Here is a 12,541-nt window from a genome sequence, read left to right as displayed (position 1 = left end):
ATTGAAATCTGTTTGTTCCCAAAAAAAGAGGGAACTTTTCATCCCATTTTAGACCTAAAGTGTCTCAAAAATTCCTCAAGGTTCCGTCCTTCAAAATGGAAACTATTTGTTCCATTCTACCTTTGGTTCAGGAAGGTCAGTTCATGACTACCATAGACCTGAAGGATGCGTATCTTCATGTTCCCATTCACAGGGAACATCACCAATTCCTACGGTTTGCCTTTCTGGACAAACATTTCCAGTTTGTGGCTCTTCCCTTTGGCCTTGTCACGGCTCCTCAAATCTTTGCAAAGGTCCTAGGGGCCCTTTTGGTGGTGGTCAAATCTCAGAGAATAGCGGTGGCACCTTATCTGGACGACATCTTGGTTCAAACGCCATCTTTTCAGTTAGCAAGATCTCATACAGAGATGTTGTTGTCTATTCTATGTTCCCACGGGTGGAAAGTGAATCTGGAGAAGAGTTCCCTGGTGCCAGACACCAGGGTGTGTTTCTTAGGAATAATTTTATAGATTCTCTGTCCATAAAGATTTTTCTGACGGAGGTCAGAAAATCGAAACTTCTGGCTTGTTGCCTTTCTCTTCGGTCCTCTTCCCATCCATCTGTGGCTCAGTGTATGGAAGTAATTGGTCTATTTGCTTCCATGGACATCATTCAGTTTGCTCGGTTCCATCTGAGACCCCTACAGTTATGCATGTTCAGACAATGGAACGGAGACCCCTAGGACCTATCGCAGAGGATAGCTCTGGATCCCCTAACGAGACTCTCTATGTTAGTGGATTTTGCAGGACCATCTTTCTCAGGATACATGCTTTCTGAGACCATCCTGGGTAATTGTGACCACGGATGCTATCCTTTCAGGCTGGGGAGCAGTTTGGGGTTCTTTAAAGGCTCAGGGTCTTTGGACTTGAGAGGAGTCTTCTATTTCCATAAACATCCTAGAGTTGAGAGCAATTTACAATGCCTTAAAAGCTTGGCCTCAACTAGCTTTAGTCCGGTTTATCAGATTTCAATCTGACAATATCACCTTGGTGACATACATCAATCACCAGGGAGGAACTCTGAGTTCCATAGCAATGAAGGAGGTGACTCACATTCTCCAGTGGGTGGAGTCTCACGATTTCCTCCTCTCTACCATTCACATCCCAAGGGTGGACAACTGGGAAGTGGATTTTCTGAGCAGGCAGACTTTTCATACAGGGGAGTGGGCTCTCCACCCAAGAACAGCTCTCAGGTGGGGCGTTCCCGAGTTGGATCTGATGGCGTCAAGTCTAAATGTCAAGCTTCCAAAGTACGGTTTAAGATCAAGAGATCCAGAAGCCGCTCTGACAGATGCTCTGGCGGTGCCTTGGAACTTCAGTCTGGCGTACCTGTTCCCCCCCCCCCCCCCCCCGTTTGCTCTCCTTTCTCGAGTCATTGCTCGTATCAAGCAGAAGAAGGGGGTCTGTGATTCTAATAGCTCCTTTCTGGCCTCGCAGGATCTGGTGAAGATATCATCTCTTCCCCCTTGGAGGTTACTCCACCCAAATCTGGATTATCTGAAGCTAGTCTTGGCTAGGCGTAATTTTTCTGAGAAGGTCATTGATACTATGCTTCATGCTTGTAAGATTTACCATAAGGTATGGTTTCTCTTGGAGTCGGGTGAGGGTTCCTTGCATTCTGTCTTTTCTTCAGGAGGGCCTGGAGAAGGGTTTGTCAGTCAGTACTCTGAAGGGTCAGATTTCTGCACCGTCTATCCTTTTGCACAAACGTTCGGCAGTTATTTTGTTCAGGTTTTGGTCAGAATCTGGCCTGTGTTTAAACCTGTTGCTCCTCCCTGGAGCCTTAACCTTGTTCTTAAAGTTTTGCCACAGGCTCCGTTTGAGCCTATGCATTTGGTTGATATTAAGTTATCATGGAAACTTTTGTTTCTACTTGCTATTTCGTCTGCTCGCAGAGTTTCCGAGCTTTTGGCTCTGCAGTGTGGTTCCCCTTCTCTTATTTTTCATGCAGATAAAGCAGTCCTTCGTACTTAATTGGGATTTCTTCCCAAAGTGGTATCGGATCGCAACATCAATCTAGAAATTGTTGTTCCTTTTGTCTGAATCCTTCTCAGAAGGAACATCTGTTGTACAACCTGGATGTTGTGTGTGTGCTCTAAAATTTTATCTACAAGCAACTAAAGATTTTCGTCAGTCTACTGCTCTGTTCGTTGTTTTCGCTGGTAAGCGTAAGGGTCAGAAGGCCACTTCTACTGCTCTTTCTCTCTGGTTGAGAAGTGTTATCCGATTAGCATATGAGACAGCTGGACAACAGCCTCCTGAGAGAATTACGGCTCATTCCACTAGGGCTGTCTCTTCTTCGTGGGCTTTTAAAAAATGAAGCTTCTGTAGAGCAAATCGGCAAGGTGGCCTCTTGGTCCTCATTGCATAATTTTTCCAAATTCTATAAATTTGATACTTTTGCTTCGGCTGAGTCTTCTTTTGGGAGAAAAGTTCTTCAAGCGGTGGTGCCTTCTGTTGGGTATGGGAAGTGACACTTAACAGCTCTGCTGGGGATGCTCTTTGCCTACTCCTGCTGGCCAGGAGTTGAATTCCCACTAGTAATTGGAATTAAATTGTGGACTCTCCATGCCCGGAAAGAAAGACATTTATCAGGTAAGCATAAGTTTTTGGTTTTCCAGCTCTGATCCTATATAGTGTGATGAAATCTAGTCATAGTGATACCTCCAACCCATAAACTTCCATCCTATAAACCTGAACTGGAACAATGCTCTTCCTGCCTCATATTTTCATTTCATTATTTCCGTCTTACAGCCTACTCCTCATCCGTACAATTTTAACAGCTGATCAGTAATTTTTGTTTTTACTTTTTGTTTGATTTATATCTATTATTTGATTATACCTGTAGCTAAGATAGTATTATATGAACACTGTTTGAATTAATATTTTCGTTTTTTTTGTATTAAGAAGATTGAAAAATCTGTTTCACTTAACCATTTTGTTGCATTGTAAAATTAAAAACAAACTTTTTTAACTTACCTTAAAGGTACATGAAACCCAAAATGTTTCTGTTATGATTCAGATAGCGAATACAATTTTAAACAACTTTCTAATTTACTTCTATTATCTCATCTTTTTCATTCTCTTGGTATCATTTGTTGAAGGAGCAGCAATGCACTACTAGTTTCTAACTGAACAAATGGGTGAGCCAATCACATTCAATATACAGTATATATGCAGCCACCAATCAACAGCTAGAACCTAGTTTCACTGCTGCTCATGAACTTGCCTAGATAAACCTTTCAGCAAATAACAAGTGAAGGAAGCAAATTAAATAATATAAGTAAATTGGAAAGTTGTTTAAAATTGTATTCTCTATCTGAATCATGAAAGAAAAATTTTGGGTTTCATGTCCCTTTAACCCCTTAATGACCGGACCATTTTTCAATTTTCTTACCCTTAAAGGGACAGTATACTGTAAAATAGTTTTTCCCTTAATGTGTTTACAATTGCTTTTTTACCAACTGCAAAGTAAAAAAATTATGAAAATTAACTTTTTAAGGTTTATTTGTGTATATTAAAGCTCTGATTTTGTGTTTTGAAGCCACAGCCTAATAAAATGGGTTGAGCTTGTAGGTATAATCAGATCTCATTACTGTATCACATTGTGTAAATATACCTGCTTCTTTATTTTATATCTGTCCATAAAACAATCACCAGTACTTTTAGAGAACAATGGAAAATCCACATTGTATTACCTTATCTCTGCTATAGCCCACTGGGAGTGTAATTTCTTCTGCTGGCTGTGTTTACAAAGCTTATCTATAGCTTGGACCTGCGGCCACAAACTTTCAGAATAGGTGGGGATACCACATGCTAAATCAACTATTTCAAATGCCAATATAAGAGTAAAGGAGCTACTTGTAAACAATTTAATACACTCCAGCAGGTAAAGTGGATCATTGGGAACAAATTAAAGGGGAGACAATTTTTGAGTAAACTGTCCCTTTAATGACAATGGCTATTTTTACATTTCTGCAGTGTTTGTGTTTAGCTGTAATTTCCCTCTTACTCATTTACTGTACCCACACATATTATATACCGTTTTTCTCGCCATTAAATGGACTTTCTAAGGATACCATTATTTTCATCATATCTTATAATTTCCTATAAAAAAAATATAAAATATGAGGAAAAAATTGAAAAAAACACACTTTTTCTAACTTTGACCCCCAAAATCTGTTACACATCTACAACCACCAAAAAACACCCATGCTAAATAGTTTCTAAATTTTGTCCTGAGTTTAGAAATACCCAATGTTTACATGTTCTTTACTTTTTTTGCAAGTTATAGGGCCATAAATACAAGTAGCACTTTGCTATTTCCAAACAACTTTTTTTCAAAATTAGCGCTAGTTACATTGGAACCCTATCTGTCAGGAATACCTGAATATCCCTTGACATGTATATATTTTTTTTTAGAAGACAACCCAAAGTATTGATCTAGGCCCATTTTGGTATATTTCATGCCACCATTTCACCGCCAAATGTCATCAAATAAAAAAAATAGTTCACTTTTTCACAAATTTTGTCACAAACTTTAGGTTTCCCACTGAAATTATTTACAAACAGCTTCTGCAATTAAGGCACAAATGGTTGTAAATGCTTCTTTGGGATCCCCTTTGTTCAGAAATAGCAGACTTATATGGCTTTGGGGTTGCTTTTTGGTAAGTAGAAGGCCGCTAAATGCTGCTGCGCACCACACGTAAATTATGCCCAGCAGTTAAGGGGTTAATTAGGTAGGTTGTAGGGAGCTTGCAGGGTTAATTTTAGCTTTAGGGTAGAGATCAGCCTCCCACCTGACACATCCCACCCCCTGATCCCTCCCAAACAGTTCTCTTCCCTCCCCCACCCCACAATTGTCCCCGCCATCTTAAGTACTGGCAGAAAGTCTGCCAGTACTAAATAAAAGGAGTTTTTCCAACCTCCATGATCCCCCCCCCCCCCCCCAGCTCTCTAACCCTCTCCCCTACCTAATTGCCGCCATCTTGGGTACTGGCAGCTGTCTGCCAGTACCCAATTTGCCCCCCAAAAAAGTGTTTTTTTGATCTTTTATTGCCATTTTAAATGTTTTCTGTAGTGTAGCAGCCCCCCACAATACCCCAACCCCCTCCCCCTCCCAGATCCTTATATATTTATTTTTTCCCCCCTCTTCCCTCCTCATTGGTGTCAGTGTGGGTAGCTAATCGCGCGCGCACGCGCACCCCCGCACGCTCCCGGCACCCGGCGTGCACATTGCACTTACAGGAGCCGGATGCCGGGTAGCGATGGGCCGCCCACCCGCCTCCCTGTTGCGCTCCCACCCACCAACGAACCGGCACCATCGCTACCGGTGCAGAGAGGGCCACAGAGTGGCTCTCTCTGCATCGGAGTCTTCTGAAAGGGTATTGCAGGATGCCTCCATATGGAGGCATCACTGCAATACCCTGAGAGCTGCTGGAAGCGATTGCGATCGCTTCCAGCACTCTCTTAGACAACTGACGTACCAGGTACGTCTATTGTCATTAACTGTAAGTTAATGCATGACGTACCTGGTACGTCAGTTGTCATTAAGGGGTTAACTACTTCAAGTAACTAAGTATTCAAAAGTTCTGCATACTTAACTTTAATGGATTCTTAGTGCCATTGGGCTCTCGTTAATCATGAGTCCTAGTTGTTGTTTTTTTTAGTTATTTAGATGTTATTTTAAAGTCAAATGATCTACCTTTTAAAGGGACAGTGTAGTCAAAAATAAAAATTGATTATTTAAATAAAGCATTATTATGTAAAGTCTGCCATATACATGTATTACATATGTAATGTTCACTGTAAGCAGAGCTGGAGTTTCCCTTACTCCCTAACTAGTGTGCTCACAGCCAGGAGTAACTAGCTGACATGCCTGGCATTTTGAAGCAGGATGTACACAGTATAATGTGGAGACCTAACAAACCTTCATATTTTTTATTTTAATCAGTACAGCTCCATAAATGATCACTTAAAGGGACAGTCTAGTCCAAAAAAAACTTTCATGATTCAGATAGGGCATGTAATTTTAAACAATTTTCCAATTTACTTTTATCACCAGTTTTTCTTTGTTCTCTTGGTATTCTTAGTTGAAAGCTTAACTTAGGAGGTTCATATGCTAATTTCTTAGACCTTGAAGGCCGCCTATTTAGAATGCATTTTAACAGGTTTTTCACCACTAGAGGGTGTTAGTTCATGTTTTTCATATAGATAACACTGTGCTCGTGCACGTGGAGTTACCTGGGAGCCATCACTGATTGACTAAACTGCAAGTCTGTCAAAAGAACAAATAAAGGGGCAGGCTGCAAAGGCTTAGATACAAGATAATCACAGAGGTAAAAAATATCTGTGTTGGTTATGCAAAACTAGGGAATGGGTAAACAAGGGATTATCTATCTTTTAAAACAATAACAATTCTGGTGTAGACTGTCCCTTTAAAGAGGGATAAAATCAAGCAGACCTGCCTCTCTGCTCATTAGTTTGTACTTCCCCCTGCAAAGCTGTGTCGGTTACCACGGTAGTTAAAGGGACAGTCTACACCAAAATTGTTATTGTTTAAAAAGATAGATAAAGCCTTTATTAACCATTCCCTAGCTTTGCACAACCAACATTGTTATATTAATACACTTGACTACTAAAATGCAAGTCAATTGATAATAAATAGCCCTGAGATAAGGGGACTGTCTGCAGAGACTTAGATAAAAGGTAATCACAGAGGTAAAAAGTATATTAAAACAACCGTGTTGGCTGTGCAAAATGGTCAATAAAGGGATTGTCTATCTTTTTTTAAACAATAAAAATGTTGGGAGTAGACTCCCTTTAACTAGCCTCTTCATACCCCGCAGCTGATCTAACTTCTCAAACCCTGCTGTATAAAACCATCTCCTAAAAGCAGGGGCAGATTTCTCAGAGCAGTGTGTGAGAAGTTAAATCATCTGCTCCGGTGTGTGCAGAAGCTAATAAACTACCGTGGCAACCCTGGCAGGGGAAGCGCAAACTAAGAAGCAAGTAAGCAGCCAGGGCTGCTTGACTTTAGCCTTCTTTTAGTTTTCATTTGTGCTGCTGTTGTGCAAAAAAAAAATGTTTCTTAGCTCTTCACATTACACTATGTACATACTGCATCAAAAAGTCAGGCTAGTTACACCTGGCTGTGAGCACGCTAGTTAGGATATGATGGAAAGCCCCTAGGTCTGTTTAGAGTGAAGGTTACGTATGTATTCATACTAAATACAAACACAGCTAAGTTTTACTCAAAAAACGCATACACACAATGCTTTGCATAACCAATATTGTTATAGTAATTATATTTTATAACATCTAAAACTCTAATTATCTGTTTGTTTTTAAGCCCCTGCAGGCTGCCTTTATCTATGTCCATTTTATAAGCTTTTCACAGCAAAACAGAGCTAGATAACTGAGCTCACTGGGCTGGAGATGTGATCTATATAACTTACATAGAATAATATTTAATTTAAACCAAAGATTAAAGTACTTGTGTCTAAATTAAGTAGCGCAATTGCTGTAGTTTAGTGTTTATTTTTTTTTTTGTTTCTCTCATTCCATAAAAACTATAGAAAAATTCCTTTGTCATTCTCCTAATAACATTATCTATTTGTAGCTACTGTTATCCAAATGCCCCTGGAAAGAATTCAAATCCGATTCTGGGAAACCATACTTTTACAATTCTCAAACAAAGGAGTCACGATGGGCTAAACCCAAAGAACTTGAAGACCTTGAAGGTAAATTCCCCTTTTTCTTCTGAAAAAAACAATTAACAGTTTGCCCCTGTAAATAAAGCTGAATTAAAGTGAATGTCAACTTTCATGAATTAGTGCCTGGTTTTAAAAAAAAACTATTAAAAACAGGGGCACTTTCATTCATGAAAATTACATTGCACCGGATTTTACAAATACCTTCTTCTCCTGGAACACAGTATCACTGCTGTACTAACACAGCAATGACGAAACCGGCTTCCTCCAATCACGGTGTGGCCTCACCAGATGAATGTTCCTGGGGGGGAAGCCGTGATTGGAGAGAGGCGATTTCGTCATTGCTGACGAGATACAGAGGAGCTTTTTTTTTTTTTTTTTTTTAAACGGGCACTGATTCATGAAAGTTGACATTCACTTTAAGTTCTCTTTATGTCTAATTGGCAACTTCACTGTTTAGCTATTCTTGTGCATTAATCCGTGTTGAGTGCGTTTTTTTTTTTATTTTTTTATTTTATTTTTTTTTTATAGTCATTGTATATTTTGTTATAAATCAGTAGTATTTTAATTTCCTTTTTGTTCTCTCAACAGCATTGATTAAAGCTGAGGAAAGTAGGTATGTTTTTTTGCAACATTTTATTTTAATATAATTTTTTTTGTTTGATAGGCCAGGTGTGTTGTGTATGAGCATAAAACTTAACATGATACATAAATAAATGTTTCAACAAAGCTATCTTCTATTCTGTTTTTGTTTTTGTTTTTTAAAAAGTCTACACCAGAATTTTTATTGTTTTAAAAGATAGATAATCCCTTTATTACCCATTTGTTAGTTTTGCATAACCAACACGGTTATATTAATATACTTTTTACCTCTTTGATTACCTTGTATCTAAGCATTTTCTGATGGCCCCCTGATCACATGACTCTTTTTTTTATCTATTGACTTGCATTTTAATAAATTAGTGCTGTGTTATGCTGACTCTTAAATAACTCAACGGGTGTGAGCACAATGTTATCTATATGGCCCACATGAACTAGCAGTATCATGTTGTGAAAATAAAAAAAAAAGCTTCTGATAAGAAGCTGTCTGTAGTGGCTTAGAAACAGGCAGAAATTGATTTTAAATGTTATAAAGTATTTTAATATAACAATGTTGGTTGTGCAAAGCTGGGTAATGGGTAATAAAGGTGTTGTCTATATTTTTAACAATAACAATTTTAGTGTTGACTTCTAAAGCTTAGTTTTTTTTAAAGGGACAGTCTACATTTTTTTTAAAAGGGACTGGCTCTATAGACAGCCTCTTAATCACATGCTTTTGTATTTGCTTTTCACAACAAGAGACTGTTATCTATATGGCCCACATGAACTATCAATGTGTTCACGCCCGAGAAGTTATTTAAGAGTTAGCACAACACAATACTAAATGCAAGTCAATAGATAATAGTCACAGTCATGTGATCAAGGGGCTGTCAGCAGATGCTTAGATACAATGTAATCTGTTTGTGCAAAACTAGGTAATGGGTAATAAAGGGATTATCTATCTTTTTAAAACAATAACAATTCTATTGTAGACTGTCCCTTTAACTTAAATAAGGGAAGGATTTAAGGATCAATTTACTGACACTTCAGGGTGTTAAGCCCCTGATTTAGAGGACCTGTGAACATGTAGAGATGATTAAAGTACTATGGAAGATTTGCTTTTTACACCCATGCTTATACTCATATTCAACAATACCCATGCTGAAGCTGATTTGAATAAAAAGGGTAAATTTGTTTAAAGAACATTGTGGATTAACCTTTATCCAACATTTTGGCTTTTTTTTTTTTTTTTTTTTTGTAACTTCAAGGAACATGGGATCAGCAAGCATTCTTTGTAGTACAGTATATATATATGCCTGTATATGAAAATATGTTAATACTTGCTTTGTGTGTGTGTAATTGTATGGTTAACACAGTTTTATCTCATGTCTGATCTATAAATAATTTTCAAACATGTAATGTGTTTAATAATGTAATTTTAACATTAATAATTTTGTTAAATAATCATGTCAAATATAGTGTACTTTGTTAATACCTGTTGTTTTAATAACCCAGCACTGTTAAGGAAGATGCAGCAGCCATCCAGCCTGTCCCTGTAGCTGCCCCTGAAGTAATTGTAGCCCCCAATGCTGTAGTGATTGCTGAACCAGAGGTCCCTGTTGCTGCTCCTGTAACGACAGCTGTAGAACTTGAGAACCAGATTGCAGAATCTGCTGAAGAACAGTCCCATGCAGTCACTTCTTCCATCCAAGAAAAAGATGCAGAAGTTAGCAGCAGCGGTGTAGTAGAAGAGGTTGCTAAACCAGATGCAGAGTAAGTATGTGCATGACATCCCAGTATATAGCAATTTTAGGGTTGTGACTTTTCCATAGCATTCCTTAACTTATAACATTTTAAATTTGGTTTCTTTTAATGTGAGGCTTATTAATTTCTTCAGGCCTGCTCCCACAGAGGAGAAAGAAGAAGAAAAACCTGTTAAAAAGACCTACACCTGGAACACAAAAGAGGAAGCAAAGCAAGCTTTTAAAGAACTTCTTAAAGAAAAGGTGCGTGTAAACTTTTTTTTTTTATATAAAAACACATAATTTGATATATATATATATATATATATATATATATATATATATATATATATATATATATATATATATATATATATATAATCTATATATCAATGTCTGCACTTAATTTTTTGAGATTACAGCCAATTATTTCAGTATCCTTTTTAGAGGTATGCATATAGATAGCTGTTTTTGTTTCTCTAAATTATTTGTCCTCTTGCATTATTCTAGCGTGTTCCGTCAAATTCTTCTTGGGAGCAAGCTATGAAAATGATAATTAACGATCCTCGATACAGGTATTTAAACGTATTTTCTTTAGTAATCTCTCCACATATATTTTTGTATAAATGATATTTTAAATATTTATATTTTAAAGGGACATCAAACTCATGATTTTATATGTACAATACATATAAACATTTAAGCAATGTATTACAAAAGTATGTTTGCTACACAAAATTGCACATTTTATGTGAAAATTATTATTTATTTTGTTTTGTTTTTTTAATCCATTTCAAGGTTCATTGACTATTGTTTGAAAGGAAATTGACAATTCAGTTTTCCCTCCTTAAATGTTTATCAATGGCTTTGTTTATACTTTTCCTTCTCAAATCTATTTAGTACAACACATATCCTGGTATGGTTCTTGTACTTAGCTCAGTTAGCAATGTATCATGTTGTCAAATCCCCATAACCTGGAGATTAACCAACACAAATAGTGGCTTAAAGGATTACTTTCTGTTATAATTTTTAAGCTAAACAACTAACATATTAAAGTTAATAAACATTAATTAAAACCTACTGACCTATATTTTCTCCAAAACTAAGTTTCATAACGTTCTAAAAGTTATATCTTTTATTCGCCGATGATGTCACGTTATCCTGCCCACTATTTTCAGCACTGAGTGTTCAAAATACTTAAACCAATAACTTTGTGTTTAAAGCGCCATTTTGAAACCTAGGTATTGTAAACGGATTGGTACAGAGCAAAGGATACCGACGGAGTGGGTTTGGAAAACAATTAAATTTGCAGACAAGATTTCTGATATACGGTAGAGATATGTTAATGAAATGCTATTGATAAAAAGCGTATTTGGGGTAGTTAGTTAGTAACAGGCATAGAAAATATTTACTTACAGTGGCCCTTTAAAGACATGTAGTTTAACATTTTTACAAAATAAATATATTGTATGAAAATCCTTTTTTCCTCTTTAATTTTCTCTAGTGCATTAGCAAAATTAAGTGAAAAAAAACAAGCATTTAATGCCTACAAGGTCCAGACAGAGAAAGAGGAGAAAGAAGATGCAAGGTTAAAATATAAAGAAGCAAAAGAAGCTTACCAGAGATTTCTTGAAAATCATGAAAAGATGACCTCTACAACCAGATACAAGTAAGTTGTGTCTTTGGTTTTCTTTAGTGTTGTTTTTATTTTTTTTATTATCATATATTTTAAAAATCCAAGTGCGATAAAGAGTTTGCCTGAGTTATGTTGATCTATACATGTATTGAGTAGTTGAGGAGGAGCTTAACCTCTAACTTGTTTATAAGTTTAAATATGTAGGTTGCTGGAGTTTATAAGCTAAATATAAGAAAATGTGCAGAACTCTAGATATAGGTACTCCTCAATAATGGCATATGGACTTCTTACAATGCGTTTTTTTAATGTTTGTTTATTTATAAAAAAAATTTTTTAATAATATTTAAAGTCTGAGTGAAACAACCTTATGAAATTAAGATAGCAAGCAAGTCTTAAATTTTTTTGCCCTGAATAAATGTTTTTGGCATTCTAGAAAAGCAGAACAGATGTTCAATGAATTTGAAGTATGGAATGCCATATCTGAACGTGACCGTCTCGAGATCTATGAAGATGTTATGTTTTACCTTGCAAAAAAAGAAAAGGTAGTTATGTAAATATATATTTTAATATTATACAGTCATATACACATAGATATGAAAAAATTCAGGGTGGATTTGCACTCGCACCTCAAAAAGCAACTGCCAGGGTGTAAGGAAAAGTACATTTCCATTCATATAAAGCAAGATCCGCACTCACTGGACTTGTATCAATTGTGCAGTTTATTGCTGTCACAGCAATAATTATATAATATTTTTTTTTTCATTCCCTATTATCAATTTAAAAAAATAATTTAAGCGTATGCTACATTTTTTTTTATTGATTTATTATTCATTT

At 36.7% G+C, this 12,541-nt stretch overlaps 1 protein-coding gene across 1 annotated transcript in view; it reads left to right on the top strand.

The window, feature by feature from the left end:
- Window positions 1-12,541, top strand: part of PRPF40A (pre-mRNA processing factor 40 homolog A) — a 143,218-nt gene that overhangs the window by 16,676 nt on the left and 114,001 nt on the right. Inside the window, exons 9-15 of the mRNA XM_053698306.1 lie at window positions 7,660-7,780; window positions 8,342-8,366; window positions 9,845-10,102; window positions 10,227-10,335; window positions 10,582-10,646; window positions 11,576-11,740; window positions 12,141-12,249. Coding sequence (XP_053554281.1) covers window positions 7,660-7,780; window positions 8,342-8,366; window positions 9,845-10,102; window positions 10,227-10,335; window positions 10,582-10,646; window positions 11,576-11,740; window positions 12,141-12,249 — 852 coding nt within the window. The remainder of the gene's footprint in view (window positions 1-7,659; window positions 7,781-8,341; window positions 8,367-9,844; window positions 10,103-10,226; window positions 10,336-10,581; window positions 10,647-11,575; window positions 11,741-12,140; window positions 12,250-12,541) is intronic.

Source organism: Bombina bombina, chromosome 1 (assembly GCF_027579735.1).
Source record: "Bombina bombina isolate aBomBom1 chromosome 1, aBomBom1.pri, whole genome shotgun sequence".
NCBI lineage: Eukaryota > Metazoa > Chordata > Amphibia > Anura > Bombinatoridae > Bombina > Bombina bombina.
This window is presented reverse-complemented; position numbering and strand designations above follow the sequence as displayed.